Source organism: Opisthocomus hoazin, chromosome 12 (genome assembly GCF_030867145.1).
Source record: "Opisthocomus hoazin isolate bOpiHoa1 chromosome 12, bOpiHoa1.hap1, whole genome shotgun sequence".
Classification (NCBI taxonomy): Eukaryota; Metazoa; Chordata; class Aves; order Opisthocomiformes; family Opisthocomidae; genus Opisthocomus; species Opisthocomus hoazin.
Genome location: NC_134425.1, coordinates 20693973 through 20716306, shown reverse-complemented (window position 1 = coordinate 20716306; position 22334 = coordinate 20693973). Strand labels below are relative to the sequence as shown.

The following is a 22334-nucleotide window of genomic DNA, read 5'->3' as shown; positions in this document are numbered from 1 at the left end:
CAACTTTGAGAACAGAAATGTAGGACTCTCTTCTGGAAAATCTGACATGCATTACTCTGAAGCTATTTGAATACTGGTGTATTATTTTTTAAATTCCTTCTTGTCGTCACTAAAATCCTGCAGTTTCAAATTTACTGTGTTAAGATTTTTGCATCATTCATTTTTTTGCCTATCCTTTTAGGAAAATTTGCTTTTATCCATACTGCCAGCTCATATCTCTATGGAGATGAAGCTAGCCATCATAGAGCGACTAAAGGAAACTAATGATAACAGGCAAATGCATGACAATAATTTCCATAGTCTATATGTAAAAAGGCACCAAAACGTTAGGTAAGTGGAAACTCTGGAAGTAATTGTATTGATATAAGCTGCTGATTCTTATCAGTGTATATGGTCCAGTGGAACTAAAATTTGAAGGTGGATTTTCAGGCTGAAGTGAGCTGCTTTCCTGCTGTGGCAAGACAACATGCCCTGAACTGATGTGCTGTCTTCTAAATCAGTTGCAATACTTGAACCCTTTTTTGTGGAGTTGTTTTCCGAAGAGAGAGGTGCTTTCTGTTAAATGCATTTTAATATTTGAGCTGACTGTGGAATAGACATATCTTCATATTTCAATGATGTTTTTTTTTGCTTTTGTTCTTGTCTAGTATTCTTTATGCAGACATTGTAGGATTTACTCGCCTTGCAAGTGACTGCTCTCCTAAGGAACTAGTAGTGATGCTGAATGAACTTTTTGGAAAGTTTGATCAGATTGCAAAGGTAGGTGTTACAGTTTGTTGTGCAGCAGAGATAAAGGCCACCATTGGAAAAACAAGAATTCTTTTCCACAGCACAGAAGGCAGTTGGTGTTAGTGCTTCTGAAGTCAGGAAGGGAAGACTGCTTTGGCTTTAAAGCTAACTAGCAAAATCACATTAAATCAAAATTTAAAACGAAAATAGGAAAATTTAGCAAGTGGTTGCTGTAGTTCCGGTTCTTGAGTCTGGAGGTTTATCTGTATTTTTCAGGGAATTGTCTGATGGCAATAAATGATTGTAATAGGGCTGTAAGAGGTACTGTATACAAGCACTATTGAGGAGCTTTGCTGTGTTCAGTTAGAATTGTTTGTTGGCTCTACAAATGGAGAACTCTTAGGCACACATTTAAATTCAAAAATTCAGTCACATTGCATCAGTTCAAGGAGCTCTTTAGCTCAGGAGTAATAATTAGTAATCAATACTTACAGAAAAGTGTAAGAACGGGAAGCAGATCAAAATGGTCCCTGTTAAGACATACCCTCACTACAGACCCTTCAGGCTGGCAGTAGTTCTTACCACTTCCAAGTGCTGCTTGAGGTTAATTTCTTTGCAGCTGTAATCGCCAACTGAGTTTCTGAGCTCTCAGATTCCGGGGACTGTGTCATGTACATGTTTGCATGATTGACTCTGTGTGATGATTTCTGTTAACTGTAAAACTGACCCTAATCTTGGATATATGTTCTGTCATATCCATTGATTTTTTCTGTTAATATTACGAGGCAAATATGGTTTTAGGAAAATAAATGCTGCATTTTGTGTGCATCCTATGTGACATCAAAAAAACCCAAATACTCACCCAAATTCTGTTTCTAGAATTCAGCATTGGTAAAGCATAAGTCAAGACTAGTGACTACCTATCAAAAATTCCCATGGTTTAAAGATGTTGACTTGATTTCAGAATTGAGTATATTTGGATATGCTGAATGCAAATTAGCAAATTAATAGACTTGGAAAATCTTGTTTTTGTGAAATTCTAAAAATTCTTCAGAAAAAGTGGGGAACTGGGAAACTAAAATTATTAATGTAGCAGAGGAGTGGAACTGCTTTAATTAAACTTTTGTGAATGTCATTGAATAAATTCTAAAATATATCACTGATGAAAACCTAGCTAAAATCCCAGGGAACCTTTTTGACTAAATGACATTGCTAATCTTTATATGAATTCAGTTGCTCTTAAAACTTCAAGTACTGGAAAATAAGAGAGTCATACTAACTGTATTGTATTGATGCGAAGCAGCTATTAAGAATATACAGAATAAGTCACATCACCTTATTTTCCACAGCTTTTTATGCCACAGTAGAAGCTGAGGTTAAAGATATTTGGTTATTTTTTGCAACTGTTCCTCAGATACAAAAATAGAAAAAAATCCATATTTTGAGTGATATGTTTTAATTTCTCACTCCTGTCTGCAAATTGAACTGTTTAAAATATGTCTGGATTTAGTGAGTCAAGGTCTTTTGCAACTCTGTGGTTGGGCTGTGAGAAGAGATTACTGCTTTTTTGTGCTATTTTTGCGAACGAGTAGTCTCAGTCATCTATTCCGTCATGTAAAAATGTTGTAGGCTCCAATTTACCTAATAAAAGTCGATGGCTAATCTGGACACTGAGCTGGACACTGAAGTCTTAACAGCTCTAATCTAGGGCCAGGTTCCCCTGTTGATCTCTGAAACTGAAGCACAGGCCTGTAAGCTTGTTGCTTGCTGCAATGCTCAGAACCTGCTCAAATGGCTTAAGATTGTGCAGAATGATGGATGTTCTCTTAAGTTTTTCATTGATGAGGGAGAAGATCTTAGTTTGGTAACTTGTCACTGATTTGGGCTGGTTGTAAATTAGGGTATTCAGGAGTTGATTGAAGAATTGCTGGGCTGTTCCCAGAGCAGGGAGAGCTGGGCAGCTCAAGGTGTCAGCTGGCCCAAATTAAGCCATCTCTACTCATCAGTCAAACATTATACTGCCTTGCAGAATTAGCCCTGGCTTGCTTGCAACCTTTGTAGTTAAAATTCTTGAGTAATATTTTAACAAAAGAGAGTATGAGGAGCTCTCTGCTCTTCCCCTTCCCTCTCTCCTCAGCCATTAGTGGGCAGCAGTATTGTCTGTTGCACAGCTAGGAAAAAGTTTTCTGCTGCCGGATAGTATTGTGGGGTTTTTTTATTAGCAATAGCAAACTGTAGTGTATGCTGGCTTCCTCTTCAGTTGTATTTGAAACAACAAAAAAAAATTTGCTTCTGAAAAGCTGCCAGGTTGGGCATCTTAATTCCTAACTTCTCACCAAATTCTGTGCAGGTTTTGTGACACTGCACAATGTTACTTATGAGGCTGCCATGTCAAAATTGAGGAAAAGATGAAGAAACTGCCTGTAATACAAGTGTTAATAAAGACGAAGATTAAAAGATAGATAAGCAGTTTTCATCTTTTAGATGGTAAATTCTGTGACAGTTTTATTTTTATTTATAGTTTCTCAACTGCAAACACTTCCAAGAAGAAAGTCAGAAACTAGTAAGATGATTTTATTTCAGAAATGCTTGAAGTGGCCATTTCTGTTACCCTCAAGTGAGCAACGTCCAGGCATTTGGATGTGGGAAGGGAAAAGTAAGCCTTGTTTCAACAAGGATTGAATGAAGCCTGTCTTTCTCAAAATGATATAGACAAGTCCTAGTTTTCGTGTCATTAACCTACTGGCAGTTCATTTTTTCCTGTTAAATATGTTTGCCGTAATTTCACAGGAGAACGAATGCATGAGAATAAAAATCCTGGGAGACTGTTACTACTGTGTCTCAGGCCTACCTGTGTCCTTACCGGTTCATGCCAGGAACTGTGTTAAAATGGGACTTGACATGTGTGAAGCAATAAAGTAAGTATAGCACAGAAGACTTTTTAATGTGTCAAGGCTATAAAGATATTGAAGAAAGTAATTCTTAGTTTTCTTGTCAGCATTCAAAGTGTATTTATTAGGTGTAGATGGATGGTTATGCATTAGGTCATAAGTTTGTCTCTTGTCTTTGCACTGTGTATAATGAGACTGAACGGATCTCCAGGGGGAGGAGAAAAAAAAATCAGAAGTGTAACTTACGGTGTAATACCCTCCTCCCTCCATAGGCAGGTGAGAGAAGCCACGGGAGTGGACATCAACATGAGGGTTGGTATTCATTCTGGGAACGTGCTGTGTGGTGTGATCGGCCTCCGGAAGTGGCAGTATGACGTCTGGTCCCACGACGTGTCCTTAGCCAACCGCATGGAGTCCGCGGGCGTACCTGGGTGAGGACCTTCCCTGTCGGTGCTGATTCGCTCTGTCATCGTGGTTTTAATAATCTTGGTTTATGAGTCTGGAATTTGTAACTGTGCCGTGACACAAATCCTCATACTGGGATGATGGAAGTACGACAAATGTGTACTTACCAGAGCTGTAAAATGTTAATATCTTCTGATTCTCTTTTCACTTAACTATAAAATTCTATTCTTAGGCAACTGACTGCTTCTTGACCTTCCCTTCACTGGAGAAACTTGTGCGTCTTCAGCAGTGCATTATGTTGACTTAGTTTATTCGTATTGTGCACAGAGATAATACTACTTTTGTAAGTTTAGCTAAAGAATAGATATCCTTATGTTGACAAGGCAAAGCTGCATATTTACCTGCTGTTTCTGTTAATATATCGATCAGTCCCACTTGATTTGTATTAACTCTACATTCACCACCACCACCTCCCATGAAAACACAACTCGGAAATTAAAATGCAGCCTGATGAGGAGCATCCAAGCAAGGAGAGTTTGGAGCTGTTGGTTGTCGCATATTCTCTCTGCGTAGCATTTGTCATGGGCAGAATGGGAAGGAAAGTGAGTAGTCCTGAGTGGAGGAGCTGAAGCAAACCAGTAATGTAAATTGCCATGTGCTGCTCAGCAGAGCAGAGGATTGGGTCTGAGGTTGGTGTTCATGCTGCCTTTTTGAAGACACTTATTGAAAAGGACAAATATAAATATCTTTAAAAAACACTAGCGATTTGTATTTTTCTTATTCAGGAATGTATACTTTTTTTGTAGTTTGCGCCAAAAAAAGGACCATATTAAGAGTTTCCATTTTTTCATTCCCAAATGAGACCATGATTTTGTAGGTTCTTGGTAGTCTGTGCAAATTAGTACTTATTAATTGGATGGTGTTCATGTGGGTATATGCTTAAACATTAAAGTATTGGTTTCATTTGGAAAGTAATTCTAATCAGTGACATTATAGGCTTTCTTATTATTGTGCCTCAGACAGCTTTTAGGTATATGCTTGTAACTTAAAAATTAAGGGGGATATAAATATCAAATTACTTTCTTGCACTGGTGACCGAAACAGAAAGAAAACGGAATTGGAGCTTGGTTAACAGTTGAGTGTTTTAGTGTGTTGACACAGCATGATTAAACAAGAATTCAGAGTTGTAAAGTTTCTTTTGTTGATAAATCAAACAACAAGACTCTGAATATGGCACGAAAACATGCTTTTCTTAGTTACATTTAGGACTATTGCCTAATCTCGAAAACTTTTATTCCATTACGTTCTTCGTGCTTATGTTTGATAATCTGTAAAGCATAAAGCTGGTTTAAGTTGGCTTGCTGATTCTGAGACATTGGACTAGATGACCCACAGAGGTCCCTTCCAACCCGTACCATTCTGTGATTCTGTGATTCTGTAATACTTCCTACATCTATATGTGTCCAGTACTCATCACGTGTTTCAAAACTAGCCAGAGGAAACCTTCCATTTGTGGAAGACTGAGCCTTACAAGGAGGACGGGTTTCTATTTGTTATGCAAATGTTATGTTTTAGTTGTTTCCCGCTCTCTGGAAAAATTATGTGTCTGGGATTCCCCGTTCCAATGTTAAATAGCCCTGCTCCTTTGGCAGCAGAAGTTTTGTCATTGGAAGCAGTTTGAGTTTTTTATTTAAAATAGGAAGTATGGATGTTCTGGGTTTCTGTAAATGAAGGAATTGTAAACACTTTTGAAAGGATGCAGGAAAACTTCTGGCTTTATAAATATTTTATTTCCATTGACAGAGTGTCCTTGTTCATCTTCTTTCTGATTTTAAGAATTATTTGCATTCATAACAATGTAATACACTTGTAAAGAGAGAGAAAGGATGAACGTGAAACCAAAATTAAAAATGCATTTATGACCAATTATCTCTAAAATGTATATTCCTGAAATATTAGAATATGTTATTCTCAGGCCTGTTAGCATAGAAAATTGAGTGCAGTATGTTTGGTATTCTGTACTAGCATGGTAAATGCAATAGTGCATGTTACAGCTTGCCTTTGAGAGGCAGCTTTATCAGTAGCAGCTTTTGGTTATGTGCTGATCCTGGAATCCAGTAAGCATTAGTAACTGCTGAGAAATCATTGGCGTAGTAACTTAAATGGAAAGAAATTTGCAGTGAGATCTGAAATGTACGACAGCCATGTGTGATTTGGGGAAGAGGGGAGAGGAAGATTGGTAAAATGGAAAATGGTTGATAGTGAACAAATGTACTGCCTTTTGAGAGAAGTGAAAAAACACAGAAAACCTGCTGTTAATACAGACATCATCCAGTATGACTCAGCCTCTATGGGAGAAAATGATACTTTAGAGCAAGCTTTGAAATTTCAGATTTGAAGGTTCACCTCGATTGCAAAACTGCATAATCAAGGTAACAAATAATAATACAGGTTTTTGAGACAATTACCAGTAAACAAATAAAAACATGCATCGTCTGTATTTGAAAACTCTTACCTTTTGGCTCCAAAAGTATTGAGGAAATTTTTGTTCTTCCTTGTGGGAAGCCACAGCCAGTGGTCTGTAGGTCTTGGCTAAATTATCTTGAGGCAAACCTACATGCAGCATAAGGAGGCAGAGGCAGATGGGACAGTGATCCCCTTGCTCTCTTTAGGCAGGCAGGAGTGCTGCACACTGTCAGCTTCCATTCTGGAAATGTTCTATTCACAGCTCTGTCCGGAGGGATTGTAGGACCGACAGCACAGTGTTTAACCCCTCCACGCCAAAGAGAAGTGGGAAAAGCTGTGGGAAGATGAACAAGTAGAAGATAAGAAAAGAAATACTATTTTATGAACACACTGAAGTCTCTTGTTGAGAAATTCTATGGAAAGATATTACTTGTAATTTATATGGGAATAAGTGATTCGGCATACTGAACTAAAGAATGTTTAAGGGAACGTGTCAATGCGTACAGGAAAATACTAGCTGCTCCCCTGAGAAGTGTGTTGCTGTTGTGGCTGTGTTATACTCTCCTCTGTTTCAGTCAGAAAAGACAGACGTTCAGAATTTTCCTCCTAATTGACAAAAACCCTTTTCTAGCTTTTTTTCCAGACTTTGTAACCATCTCCTCCACTCCTCATGCATTTCTAGCATGAGACAGTCCTTGTGTTTTGTTTGTGAGCTTTCCTTGTAGCTCTTGCCATCTCAAACAACCTGCCTCTGAGTCTGTCTTGTCAGTCATCAGATCTCCTTTGATCACATTTCTTCTTCTTTCTTATATGTCTCTGTTTATTTCAATTCAATTTTATACTGATACTATCTCATTTTGGGAAGTGTTTTTTAGCATACTTGCTACAAGATGTGCAATGAAGAACTGCAGTAGAGGATTGCAAATATGGTTTTAACTGCTGGCAGGATTTTGCAGTTGGCTGCCAAAGCACAAGATAGCTGAAAAGCAGGGGCCATTGAAATGTAAATGAAATGCTTTAATGTGACCTTTCTGTAAGTGTTTGGGTCTCTTGTTCTTTCTCCCCTTCTCAGCCGTGTACACATCACTGAAGCAACATTAAATCACCTAGGCAAAGCTTATGAAGTAGAAGAAGGGAATGGACACCTGAGGGATCCTTACCTTGAATCCATGAATATCAAAACCTACTTAGTGGTTGATCCAAGGGTATGTGTATGTTTTTAAATATGTATATTTATTCAGATATATATATGCACATATACATTTAAAGTACACAGGCGTCTGTGGTGCATACACCTTTTTAATTCAGGAACAGAATTAAAGCATGGTATGAGTCATCTGAGTATCCTGGATTTGGGACTTCAGATCTGAAAGTATGTCCTACTGTTTTATGAAATGACTGTTAGCTTGAAGGTAGTAAGTGGTATGCTGAAACCTCTTACATTGTCCACACAGAATAAAAATACGTATTTGACTGTATTTGTGTGAAGTGTGTCTCTCAAATCCAGGTCAAAAGGTGGGATGAAGTAATGAAAGAATACCTGTATTGTGTGGCCACTTTCAGATAAAATATTCCCTGTAAAATAACTTCTGACATCATCTTCCTCACAGTCTCAGATGTGAGATTCCCCTTCTTTTCAAGGTGTAAAGTTAGCAGCTGTTGGTCACCCCTTTACAGCCTGTTAACTACAAACACCTGGAGTATTGCTATTTTGAATTGGCTAGTAGTTGAGAATGAAAATTACAAACTTCTTTCCTTCAAGATCTTTGCAAGGAAGGAGCAGTATAGAGACAATTAGCAAGAACTCAATTTTATCTTTGTTGCATGTTTTATGTACTCAACACTACAACTTAGGATCTAAGTCTATTAAAATGGTCCCTGCTTACTTGAAGATACCTGTGAAAAGTTAGAGAAAAACCAGTCATTGACGTATGAGTTATTCTGTGATTGTAGCTTCCTTTTAGACCAACAAGGGTATTGCTGTATACCTTGTGTATACTGCCTGATGCTTCTTCACCTGTGGTATAGGGATATAATCTTATGTTGAGTCTGTAATTTGTGGGATTAACTCCCAACCACTGTTTTGATACACCCTTCCTCAGGAACTGGGAATCTTTTTCCCCTGCTGTTGTGCTGACTGCAGGGAAATTGTATCTATTCGTAAGATCCTGCGATCTCTCACATCAGCTTATATAGATAGGAAGCTTAAATGTTGCAGTGTTACAAGCAAAAACTTGTAAAGGCAGCTGAAGCAAATTCATTATGTTATGATTTGCTTTAGCTCACATTAATTAAATGAGATAAGGAATCAAGGTTGGCTGACGCATTGCTGATGTGTTTAGAGTCCTACTAAATAGCTAGGTTGTATAGTCCTAAACTACTCAAGTACACAGAGCTTCATTTCTTTGTAATTTGTATCACTTTCTGTGTTCTAAATCAGTGTGTTTTTTCTGTTAGTCCAAACAATCCATATCAAATAATCATCTCCCTAAAACGAGAGTTAATGATGGGCTGAAGATGCGAGCATCTGTTCGGATGACACGTTATTTAGAGTCCTGGGGAGCAGCCAGGCCCTTTGCCCACCTGAACCACAGAGAAAGTGTGAGCAGTGACTCTTCAAGTTCACAAGGAAGGCGAAGAAGGGTGAGGTTTGAAGTAGTGATTGTCATCCTACAATTACAAACTGCTACTCGTGTCCATGGTGTGAAACCTGAAATGTGACGTGTTTTTCGTGGCCAAATTTCTGCTATTACTCTTCGTGTTAAATGTGTACAGAGAACTAAGAAGCTATCTGGGCAACAGCTATTTCTGTCAGAACTTCGTGGTATTCAAACTCTGCCTGCCAATCTCTAGTATGCTATACTCATAGTAAACCTTAAAAGTAAAATTTTGAAACTATCTTATTTTCCCTGACATATTTCCATCTTTGAGTCCTGCTTGCTACATGTGGTTTTGGAAAAAAGACAATTTATCCCAGCCTCCAGATGCACTGAACATTTACTTAAATGTATGGAAAATAATCAGTCCCTCCACATGCTCCGCCTGCAACAGGTTTTATCAGTGAAGAACTTCTAAGATTAAGAATTCTTAAGATTTTTAAGATTTTAAAATTTAAGAAAATTCTTTTTTCCTTCACTCTGCCCTTCCTGAAAGCTGAAAGGAGGAGATGTGCATGCTTTTAGGTGTGCTCCTGGAGGCACAGCGAGGCTGTTACTACTCTCTGTGAACAGATAGCTATAGTAAATGTTAAATGAAGTATCCATCCATTCAGGTTTGTGGAAGTGGTTTCCAGTCTACTTGTCTCTGCTGATGTTAGTTATTTCCATGTGTGGAGAAAAATAAGAGGGAAGATCATTCAGTTGCTTTCTAAGAATTTTTTTTTGGTCAGAAAATGCTCACTTTTTAAAGCAGAAAACATTGCTGGAAAGGGTTGATTTTGATAAACTTTTCTGTTTGAGAATGATTTTTTTTTTTTTTGTTTTTTGTGAATAAACATGGTTTTGGCAGCTTCCTGAAACTTACTTTCAGTAGTTGTTTGCTATTTTCTGAGTATGTAACTTATTTTTAATTCCTCATTTGATTTAGGAAATACCTTTGTGTTCCACTGGACACCAGAGAACTTCCGATAGGTTTGTCAAGTACTTTCTTTTTTTTAAAATATGTGATCCTGTGCTCATCTTGCAGTTCAGTGCACTGCAAGCATGTGATCATCTGGTTGATTAATCACTGTGTGTATGGTATTCCTGCATTAGAGAGGTTAAGCTAAATCTTTGGCCTTTAAAAGGCTTCTCAGTTCACATTCGTTACTGTTAGCAGACCTAAAGGGCTCTCCCTCTCCACCCCCCTTCATCTTACTTGGCCCCTCAGTCATTCAGGTTGCATTTTGTTTTATGGGCTGTAGCAGGATGGAAGGGAGTAGGGAAGAGCAGTGGAAAACAAACCAAAACACATCATATATTATATATATTGTAACCGCTTGTGCTACCTCAGCTTACAGTTCTCTTACTCATAGATGCTAGATTTGTTTGTAAGTATTATAGTACAAAATAAATACAGTGTAACATATAAGTAAATATATATTATATTTTGCAAGATACATCTTTGGTTAGTAGTAATAATGTGTGCCATTGTAGTGTAATAAAAATTTGGCACTATATGTAGAAATGCTTACAACGGTACCTGTACCACTGAGTTAACAAAGTAGATGATTTTCACTTGTGAAACATTCTCTTAGTTTATCAAAATATTGTCTTGAAAAATGCATGATTTGAGTAATGAGAGAAGTGCTTAGTAAAGTGCTTATGGATGTATATGTTTATCAGTATGGAGCATTCATATTTGACTTTTTGATGGTAGCTTGGCCCGCTTGTGTACTGAGAAAGTATGGTACTCTTTAGCCATTAATTGTTTCTGAATAGCATTTGTGACATGGACTTCATTTCGTTCTCAGAAATTCATCGCAGAAGGGAAGGATAGAGGAAGATATTTATGATGAAATGATGTCAACCATTGAGGGCCTCAGTTCAACTAAGTATGCAGTATCTTATTTTTTTCTTCATCTTTTCTTCGAGAAGAATCTGCATTCTCAATTTTACGTCCAGATATAAAATTTGCTTCTCAAAGATGGAAAGTTACCAGGATTTTTGTTGTGCCTTTTTTTGGTCTTTGTTTATTTGTTTTTTTACTTACTGGAGTTGCTTTTGGGTTTTAATTTGAATATAATGAGAGTATTACTGCACTATTACAGCAAGAAGCCAATGGTTAGTCTAGCTGTTCAATGTGGTATAGTACTATGAAATAGCAAAATTACTGTTTTGTTTCTTACAACTGTCCAAAGTAATGAGCCGAACTGCAGTGTAGGATGGGATAGGAAGTTAATGTTTGTGTTCTGTTTATTAAAATAAGAAGGAAATGGGGTGCAGTCCTGAACAAAACTTTTTGTATAAAGTCAAAACACAGTTTGGGGGGTAATAATAAAATTGCTTTAATGTCTGGTTCACTGAAAATAAATGGTATTATTGAGCAGAAGTTTAGGAAGCTTAGGAGGCTGTGAGCCATCTCTTGGTATCTGTAAACCTGGGGGAAGGTCTGGGATTACATTTTGCACGTAACTGGCAGACGCTGCTGTCTGTGAGTGCGTTCTGGGTCTGCCTATTGGCTACATAAAGACATAACCGCTCATACACTATGAAACATAATGGCCTTGCAGAACTGTCAAGTGTGTGTGAAACAGTGGCACTCTCACCCTGTACGCTGTGGAGTCGCAACTACAGCCGTGCTTTTGCATACTCTCCTTGGCCTGTTGTGTACATTTTGTAATGTGTGTCTCTCTGAATGCAGTCCATGGTGTAGCAAATCGGATGACTTCTGTGGATTTTCATTGATTTTTGCAGAACCCAGTCTTGAAAAAGAGGTTGGTAAGAGCAAAATAATCCTTTTTTGGTCTTTTATTTGCACTTCAGAGCAGCATAATATATTTGAAACTGTTCTCATTCTGAAACTAGATTCTGGAGGTGACTGCACATCCAAAGAGGTTTTTGGTAACTAATGGAAAGCAAATTTCATGATTTGATTGAGTTGGTCATTCTTCCTTGAAGCATACTAATTCTGTAGATTCAAGGCGATTGTCTCTAATCTGTGGTTAAATTCTTGCTGTAAGGGAGTTAGTAGGAGTTTGGCAACTTTACTATATGAAGAACTTCTCTCATTTAAAAAAAAAAAAAGAAAAAAGTTATTTCTGCATCCATAATGAAAATACTTTGCTTTCTGTGGTTATTTTATTGCAATTATAATACTGTTATTTCTTTGTTACAGTGTCCTTTTTCTGTCTGAAGAACTGTTCTTTAATTTACTGTGCTGTGGTGTGCTGTATGTAGTTACTGATGTGCGTGTGTATATATACTCTTCAGGTTTACTTCTGTCTATATCCTTTTCTTGTAAGGATTTTGACTGCATGCATCTGAAGTGCTGATCTACATTCATGGTGGATTTCCCTCTAGGTTTGAAATTGTCCTTTGGACTGGGCTGTTTTTCTTGACAGATACTCAAGTGATTTTTATTTGGTGGTTTTCTTCTGTTCTCTTTTAGTTCTATGTATATTTTTAAGAGTGCAGTATAGATTTGCATATATGTGTTATTACAAAAGTGTAATAGAATTTTTAACCCCCCTGGAATGATCCTTAAGATTTGTTACAATCTGTGTTTCAGTATCGCACCATCCCTATTCTAAAACTGAAGAGTTACTTCGCATGTGCCAGTTTTGTGTTCCTCTGTATATTTCTGATACAGATGTTTATAATGCCAAAGTAAGTGTCAGTATTTTAATAATTTATAATTCAAATTAACCAGTAGCTAAAGTGAAACTCATGTGCGTGAAACTTTTTTAAGTCTCATGGAATTCCTGAGGGTTTGCGTTTAAGAAACATATACCTCTTAGGACTAATTGGGCGCATTGGGCAATAGAAAAATGGGATTAGCTGGTTAAAATGTACTCAGTAATCTTTCTGTAGAGATACAAGGAGGGAACTTTGAGCTTCTTCTCATACCTCCGAGAAAGCAGATGTTTGATAATTCTGAAGTTTATGGCATGTTTGTTTTTCGTGGCTGTTGCAGTGCAGTTTCCCTGTGGTTTATGCAGGGGGTAGTGGTTCAGGCTGTCAGTGAGAAGTAGAATATCTTAAAGTAGTATTTGTGCAACAGAGCAACAATAACCTGTGCAATGTTACGGTCATCCAATAGAAGGAAAATTCTGTTTAAGTTTAGCGAAACACTGTTAGCAAATGTTAGTCTGAATTGAGGTTTCAATTTCTTTTTTCATTTAACAGTGACTTGTTTGATGCTTTCTCTTCTGTTTAGAAATGCAAAACTTGGAATTTCCTTTGGCATTGTTGCAGGCATCATTCTACTTATTTTGTTTGTGTGCTTTGCTGAGAAATGTACGGTAAGTTTATTTAATAAAACTTCCTGTTTTCAAAAGTGGATGCGTGTAATTCAGCAACTTGGTCTATCTTTGAGGTTGATGAATTAAGCTGTTAATTTCAATAGTGAAAAGAAAAAGAAAATTTCAAGATTGCAATTGCATCAGACTTGAGCTTTACACTGGGAGCGTTTTGGTATAGCATCCTTCAATAATATGTGCAGTTGTTAAAGCTATAGGCTTTACTAGACATTTTTCTCTACAGCAACAAATGGAGGATACAAGGATGGCAAGGAAGGGGACTGTCTGTGATTGGTTTCGATTTAGTCATCTGGCAATGAAGTTCCAAATATAACATTATAGCTCTATAATTGAAGAATACAACATAGGTTGTTACTATATTTTAATAACATTTCTCTAGAATTTTCAGTCAGATCATAATTTTGTATTTTTAAAGCAGAAATTCAGAAAATTTTAGCACTCAGTGTCTCTGAAATAAGGAAGCATTATCTCTGTTTTCAGTTGTAGGAAGGCATTTAATCTGAATGATTCAGAGTTCAGAGTTCTGAATCGGGATTCCAATGAAGACTCTTGACACTGTCCTGCAGAGAAAAAGTATTTTATATTTAGAAATATTTCTTCCCATGTATCAGTGTTATCCACGTTCCTGAAACAAAACTAATTTTCCTTACAGAAGTGCTGCTCAGAACAGTGGCCTTTTCTTCGCCATCTTTGTGCTATCTCTGAAAAGGTGGAAACAATGCCTTTACTTAGGCTTCCTTTGGCAGCCATCATTATAAGTGCCTTGCTGATTATAGCCATTTTTAATTTGGTAAGTAATCGCATTATCTTTATTCTGTGAACCTATTGTAATATCCACAGTCTAAGTAACTTCTATATTCTTTTCATCAAGTACCATGCTTTTTGCTACTTTCTAATGTCTGATTGGCAACGTGAGTTGATTTACACAAGGATAATGCACAATGTCATGTAAAATCACTAAAAGGAAAAACTCCCAGTTTGTAGAGCTGAAAGTACAGGTGATAGACAGGAGTTCTAGTTTACACCATCTTTTCTTGCTTTCAGGATGGCATTTATAATTAGTATTGATTGTAACCATCATCACTAAGATGGTCTTGCTTTTTTTTTAATCTGGGTTTAAATGTTTTGCTGTAGTGTGTAGAAGTTTCAAGCAGTTTACTGTGCTGTTTGCACTAGCTAGTAATAATGCAGGTGGGGGAGGGAAGAATATAGCTTGGCTCTCTTTTAAAACCAAAGACATTGCGGGTAGTTACTGCTAGACTAAGATGTGAATGGCGTCTGTCTTTTAACTTTAGTTTGGGTATTGTATTGCACCTGGGGTACATACATTTAAAAATGAACCCCTTGGAGTAACCTGATGCTCAACAACACTCTGCTGTGGTTTTTTTAAACAAGCTTTATGTAACACATCATGTTGATAGTTAAACCTATCTGATAGCTAGCTACTAAAGGTGACGTCCTGATCGCATGTGCTCGGTCTGCTATTCTTCTGATTCCGTGGGGGGTTTATTCTGAAAGCTATACTGCAGAAAATGCTTAATTTTCTTTTGTAGATTTGTTTCTCTGCTGGTTTAGGTCCTTGAGTTGACTCACACTGGTGTCATGTGAACACTACCAGAGACAGTCTAAAAGAAAACAGGAGCAGCAGCCGTGAGACTGGGGGGTGAGACAGAGCCACGTGTTTGTGCCAGTTAGCTGTTACATTAGCATTGCCATAATGTGAAACTTTACCCCAAATTAAAAAATAAGTAAATCCTTGGCAGTTTTAATCTTCTTGCACCTTGTGTGTTCCTGTATATTTAAGAAAAGTGTAGGGGCGTCATTATATTTCAGCATTCATATTGCAGTAGCACTGAAAGGGCAACCAGATCAGGTCTCATTGTATAATATATGGAGAAAAAACTTAAAATTAGTGACTGTCTGCTAACAAATTTATATGGTGGTTATGGTGTGTTTTGTTGTTTTGGTTTTTTTTTAATAAATCAGACTACTGAAAAGAACAAACCTGCAAACTTTACTGGATCAAATGACCTGTGTGCTACCACCTATGTGAGTAGAGTACTCTCTTAATTTCTAAGATTGAAATGATATGGGTCTTGGATGAATGTGTGTGATATAAATGGATGGCAGCATTTTGGTATCTTTTAATCTCTTTATAAAGACAGAATTTTTAAATCATTGAACACAAAGATTTGCTCCTGCCACAAGGCAGTTCTAGGGATGTTTTCTATCATTAGCAATGGCTTTACTGTGCATCTTTTTAGGGATTTTCAAAAGTCTGGAGTACTCGTGGATAAAGCTGAAGTCTTGGCTTATTTTGGTTACTCAGCACCTTTGAAAGGTGTTCTCTAGCATTTCTATAAGAATAGATTCAGCACTTGCTAATGACATAAAAGGATAATTTCTGAGGGTTTAATTTTTTTATCTCTTTAATTCCAAAGTAGCATTTTGAGATCATCCAATTGTTTGGGATGCTCCTTTGTCACCTGGCTGCCCCTTTAGATGATGGAGATGTTTTTGAACAATGTGCAGCAGATTGTGTGAGGACCCTTTCGTTCAAGTCCTTATGACAAATGATAAGTTACCCATATATAATGCACATCGTACTTATCTGGTAATTTTCTGTTCTTGCATGGTTGTAAATCAGCCTTTTGGAAACACAACTCAATCCTGCGTTCAGGAAACCGTAAGTAGTGAATACATGTTACTTGAAAACACAGATCTTTGAATATTGTCTGTATAACGGACAAGTGGCAGGTTCTGTTGCTGTATAAAACACAGCTTTTTTTTAGATGTCTGACAGCAGAAAAGTTCTTCATGAAATCGAGATGCACAGCTGCCATTGCTGTGCTGAATAAAGTATGGCTTTGCAATTTTTTGAAATTTCAGACATTAAACTGGATCTGATACTTTGAGGTAAAAGCAGTAGAACGGGATGATGATGATGATGTTGGAATGTGAGAGATGAGAGCAGTACTTGCAAGTGTCCCAGTAAAGTATCTTGATAGAGTGAAAGGGCTTGAATGGCCAGCAGACCTGTGTCAGTGTTCTTTACGTAGTGGTTTCTTTTTCAGAGATTTGGCTTTAGGGTTGTAACTGTGGTGATCATTACCTTTTGGAGGTTAGACTCAATGCCTTCAGGATGACAGAGCTGGTGTAATGCATTACTATATGGGCTCTGATCCTGAGTTGCTCCATAAGTTGTTCTGGTTTCATTTGCTTCAGCAGAAATGTTAGGTGTTTAGCGAAGTATCTCCCACATCTCTGGTAAGTCTGTGCTATTGTGGGTGAAAAACTGAGAAATAAACTCTTGAGGAGCAGAAGCTGAGATAATTTTGGAGTTGTCTGCAGATAAAGTACGCTAGCTCAGCATCCTATACCTGTGCCTACGGCTGCAGGGAGCAATCCTGTCTGCGCAACACACTTTGTACCACCTGACAGTTTTAATGCTCCCAGCTGCGTGCTGACCTTGGACACCAGGCCTGAACTGCAATTCCTCTGGGAGATTTTTCAGTAATTCCATTGGATAATGGCCCTAGCTGGATAATCCTTATTAGCATCAAAGGTCCTATGGAGGAGCTGTGTGTAAGGTTGGAGAACAGGTCACGGTCTTCACGTTACAGGTAGGGGAGAGGGGAATGTGGTAACAGCTTAAGGTTACAAAGGGGGAGCACTGTCAAAAATAGGACCGGAATGCTGGGGTTGCTGGTTCATAACATATTCACTGCACTATGAACCTGCTTTAGGTTAGTCTTGAACTTTTAAATAAATAATTGCTTAAATTAATAGACTTCACAAGATAAATTCTCAGCACACTTCAGTTTTTATCTGACACTGCTTATGTTGGTGTGAAGTTTTTTGTTTAAGTCTTTTTGTTTGTCTAAGAAATTAAAAAAGTAAACTAAAAAAGTATTAAGTTCAGCCTTTTACTGCAATTAAAAATATATCTTTAAGTGAATTTAGCAAGTGATTGTAATTTCCTCTATTTAAATTACAATCATCATGAACTTAGAGCATTTGCTATGGTTTGGAAGCCTCTTAGGCATATAGCCTAAATAATGCTCCTTAAATTCTTTTTTTATAGTATTATGCTTACTGCTGCATATTGGGGTTCATCGCTTGCTCGGTATTTCTTCAAATGAGCTTCGAACTGAAAGTTCTCCTCCTGTCCATTGCTGTGACTGTCTACCTCATCATTTTTAACACCCTTCAGCAGAGGAACTTGAGCTTCCATGGCAACAGTACCAGGTGGAGTGTAAAGTTTCTTGTAATTGACAATAGTGTTTCATTAAAGGAGGTGTTAGATTTTTGTACACTTACATGATTTTGATATTTCAGTATTCCAGTAAGTCAGACATTAGAAACCTTTCTGTAAAGCTAAAGACATGGAAATCTTATAAGACCATATCACTTCTTTTTGTTTGTTTTTTTAACAAAAGTGTGTTTTCTGAAAAATTCTGTAATATAACTTCTGAGATCCCTGGAAGCTTAGCTTACCTTAAAGACTAGAGGGTAGAATATTAATCTCATAATAAGGTTGATCTTCTGTTAAAATATGAAGAAAAACCTTGCTAAAAGTCTGATGCTCAAGCTGTGCTTGCGAGACCTTGCAAGTCACTAGGATAGTGAACTCTTCATTTAGTTACCTCACTATCTGCATGTTTTGAAAAGTAACAGCAATTTACCTGATCTAATTGAAGAAACTATAAAAATACTTAAGAGAAATCACATGTGGAAGGGTTTTACTGTTCATTTGTAAGTCTGTTTCTCAGATTCTCAACATAGTCTTGTAGCTGACAATTAGGATAAATTTATTTTGCAGAGGCTAACTGTGAGCTGTCAGCACATCTTGAAGCCTAAATGAGCTCTTAATCTAGCCTCTTAATCTCAGGCTATTCATATAATGAAAATTTAGTTTGCATTTGTGAAAATTAATAGATGTGGTAAGACGGATTGATCTTACTGCGAAATACAAGTGGTGTCTCAGATTTGTATGGAACTATATACAGGTGTGATTTAATGGCTGTCTTTGTTTTAGCAATTCAGGTTTTTATTTGTTAGCATCTTTCCTTCCACGAGTAAGAAAGTTTCTTTTCCTACTTCAGGGTTTTCTTGGCTGTGTTTTTGTGGGGCAGTGGGAGGAGGAAAGCTGCAGCTCAGTGCTATGGAAATTAAGACGGCTCCATTAGATAAAGCCACATTTACTTGAATATCTCCCTACAATGGCAACTTAGCAAGGTTTCAGCACCCATCTTGTCATTACGTGAAAGGCAGTTCATCTACTGAACTGAGTCATAATCCTTTCTCGTTATTAGGATAGGGCATATAAACAGCCAGCCACTGGCACAAATGAACAGTGGCATTGGTGGTACATGTCTGAACAAAGACACCCTCTTCTGCTGTGCTCTTCTTCCCCTCCCCTTCCCTCTCTACCCCTTAATCGTGTGGATTTTCTTAAAGGATATAGATAACTTTGTATTGCTTTCTTGTTTTCAGGCTTTTCGTCAAAGAGCCAAGGATAATGACTAATTTATATCTGGTTCTGTTTTACATAACCCTAATTTTACTTGCAAAACAGGTATGTATTTAAAAAGCAATAGGTTAGTTCTTTCACCTGCAGCAAGTGGATTTAAATAAAATGCAAAAGTGTTCATTGAATTTCTGCCCTAAATTAGTATATGTTATATCTTTTTTTTATATTCTTGTACTTAGTTGTAGATAATGTACTTGTACTTAGTTGTAGATAATGTGGAAATTTTTACTGTGAAAGTGTGGGAATGTTTTCGTGTTTTTCAATAGTGTTTGCAGAAGTCAGACCTTTCAAATTCTTCCAGTTTGGATCTATCTGTATTTATATGTCAATATTTATCATAAATAAAGGCAGTAATTCAAGATAAAAATAATCATCATATTATTAAAATGTTATCTTGGTAAATACACCTGATGGCACCCAAATGGCATTCATTCGTACTGACTGCTTCATATTTTTCTTACCTTCATTCTCAAAGCACCTTTCAAAAGGCCTTGAAGAAACTTCATCGCTACTACACTTTTTGAATAAATCATCTAATATTTTTCAGCGAGATACTATATGGATTTAATTTACCATATTTGGTTCCTTTGCAGATTGACTATTACTGTCGACTGGATTGTCTGTGGAAGAATAAGTTTAAAAAAGAACATGAACAGTTTGAAACGATGGAGAATGTTAACAGGCTTTTGCTGGAAAATGTACTTCCAGCACACGTTGCTGCCTATTTCATTGGTGAAAAACGGAATGAGGTATGTTTAATGTCTACGATGTGAAGGACAGGAAATTGGACTTCTGTGACATACAACATCATGCTAACAAGCACACAGAAGACTGTAAGGTTCTGCACTCTTTGCCTCTTGTTTGTATCCCAAGTTCTTTGTAAACCCAAGAATCTGCTGTCCAGATGGCCTCAAAAAAATGCAGACTTCTAGTGTCAGTCTCTGAAATCTGTTTTCCGAATTGGTAGTTCAGCTTCAGGACACAGTTTGAGTTTGACAAATATTTGAACAGGATATACTGCTTTCCAAAGACCATATTTTACCAGAGATGACAGGCCACCTTTTTAAAGAAGTTGGTTGAGGACCAGATAGTATCTCCTTGGTAACAACCCCAGTGAGAAGTTCATTGATACCGATTTATTTTTTTTAAGACATCCATCTTCTTCTGTCAGCATGTCATCAGAATAAATATTGCTGATTTCACAGCCATGCTAAGTGTCATAAGACTGGCGTTGTCCAGAATAGATGAGAATCTGTAAGATACATAGATATCTCAGCTGTTCCTTAGGCAAATCAACGTTGTCTATGTTTCTGATAAAATTAGAGATGCTCACTGTAAAGTACTGCAGTTGACTTCATAAGAGAACTGTAATTTGATTACTGGTTACAAACAATAATCATAGTTTTGAGTACCTGTGGTGGAAGGTGACTGCTGACAATGTGTGATTATGTTGTTTTCCTGTAGGACTGGTACCACCAATCTTACGACTGTGTCTGTGTCATGTTTGCATCGGTACCAGATTTTAAGGTGTTTTATACAGAATGTGATGTCAATAAAGAAGGCCTGGAATGCTTGCGGCTGTTAAATGAAATCATTGCTGATTTTGATGAGGTAATTAAGCTTCTGGCAAAAATTGACTGGATTATATATTTACTGCAAAATAAAATGTTTCACTAGATCTGTGAGCATTAGAGGGGGAAAAAAAGGCTGTTGTGCTGAACTAATATTCTGACTTCAGCCTTGCAATCTTGACAAAGATATTCCCATCTCATGGGTTTTTGCAGTTACATCACCTAATGCGTTAGTAGTATGGCTTGAAAGTCCTGAATTTCAGGATTTTATTTCAGTACTTCAGTGCTTTTATTTCTCCTGTGAGCAGGTAGAGCAAAACTGTGAGACTAATCCTCAGTACGGTCTTATCTAGTCTTCATGTGATTGATAGCATTCCTAGAGATGTGTAATGGTTACTGTAGACAGTATAAGATTTCTGGTTAAATCCTGCACTGGAATATGGCATTAAAGTCTCAAGCTTCTGTTTTCCTTCCCTTCACACAGCTCTTGTTAAAACCTAAATTTAGTGGTGTTGAAAAAATAAAAACCATTGGAAGCACTTACATGGCAGCAGCCGGTCTCAGTGTTACACCAGGCCAAGAGAACAACCAGGTACGCTGTCTGGGAAATCTGCCTTCGGTATTCTGCATGTACATAGGTGCGTTTCAGAGTAACAAAATGTAATGTGATATAAAAGAGAAAGTAAATCAGCAAGACTGACTTTCTGAAATGTGGCAAAAGATGATAAAAGTGCATCGTCTCCTGCCGAATTCACTATTTATCTCCTAGTTCCATTTTTTCTCTTAAGTACGTATTAAGTCTGTGACGCTAGCATACTTTTTACATCTTTAGTCTTTGATTCCAGTAGTTTAACAATTCTAGATGCATAACAGAATAGCTCTGGGAAGTCAAAGAATGGCTGCCAAAGAAAAGGCCGTCTCAGAGCTGGACAGTAAGCTTTTTGTGATACCTGAGAACTGGCACAAACCCAGAATCGTCAAGTGCCACATTAGATCTGAATCTGAAACTGTCACCCAGAATAATTAAAACCAATTTCTGTACTCAGGCTCACTTTTACTGTAGCAGGTTCATGTATGACATTAGGATACATGTATGTAATAGATACAAAATGTAGAATTAAATCTGGAATCCTAAAGCACAGATACAAATTCGTTATAAAATTTAATCATATGCTTGTTGCCTCCTGGCCATTCCAATTTGATTTAATGTGATTGTTAAAATAAATTTTGGATGTTTGTTGAACTGTGGAATTCTGCACAGTTACAAGGATGAGTAGTTTCATCTTTACAAATATATACTTTATTCACCAGTAGTACTGGTTTGGAATAGTTGCCTGACACCACCTTCTGTCTTGTAATTTGATCGTGTATTTGCGTTATGAATTGCATAGGATAAGGAAAGACAGCATGCTCACATTGGGATTATGGTGGAATATGGAATTGCCTTGATGAGTAAACTGGATGGCATCAACCGACATTCCTTTAACAATTTCCGCTTACGTGTTGGTAAGTTCAGTTTGTGAAGAACGTGAACTCCGCAGCTCTGTAAAAATTAAAGATGAGGTAGCATGACTTAGGTAAATTGCTGAGTGCTGTGGAGGCCTTCTTAACGCTGAACACAGTATTTGGATTATTATAAAATGCTGACTAGCTGAAGGTAGCGCTGTCTAGGCTAGCTTTTTACATACGCCAAGCTCCTTCATGGATGGGCTCTTCCAATCCCTGGAGGGAGCAATATGAAGACTGCAGCTAGATGAGTTTAGAGAAAATTAAAGGTACGG

At 37.3% G+C, this 22334-nt stretch overlaps 1 protein-coding gene across 2 annotated transcripts in view; it reads left to right on the top strand.

The window, feature by feature from the left end:
• Positions 1-22334, top strand: part of ADCY7 (adenylate cyclase 7) — a 62657-nt gene that overhangs the window by 38985 nt on the left and 1338 nt on the right. For both annotated transcript variants that reach the window (XM_075434182.1, XM_075434184.1), the window contains 20 exons: positions 182-330; positions 648-759; positions 3520-3647; positions 3893-4051; positions 7564-7696; positions 8949-9134; positions 10077-10120; positions 10942-11022; positions 11832-11904; positions 12699-12796; positions 13347-13431; positions 14102-14239; positions 15436-15498; positions 16097-16135; positions 17534-17697; positions 18946-19027; positions 19576-19731; positions 20447-20593; positions 21038-21145; positions 21945-22059. In XM_075434182.1, coding sequence (XP_075290297.1) covers positions 182-330; positions 648-759; positions 3520-3647; positions 3893-4051; positions 7564-7696; positions 8949-9134; positions 10077-10120; positions 10942-11022; positions 11832-11904; positions 12699-12796; positions 13347-13431; positions 14102-14239; positions 15436-15498; positions 16097-16135; positions 17534-17697; positions 18946-19027; positions 19576-19731; positions 20447-20593; positions 21038-21145; positions 21945-22059 — 2260 coding nt within the window. The remainder of the gene's footprint in view (positions 1-181; positions 331-647; positions 760-3519; positions 3648-3892; positions 4052-7563; positions 7697-8948; positions 9135-10076; positions 10121-10941; positions 11023-11831; positions 11905-12698; positions 12797-13346; positions 13432-14101; positions 14240-15435; positions 15499-16096; positions 16136-17533; positions 17698-18945; positions 19028-19575; positions 19732-20446; positions 20594-21037; positions 21146-21944; positions 22060-22334) is intronic.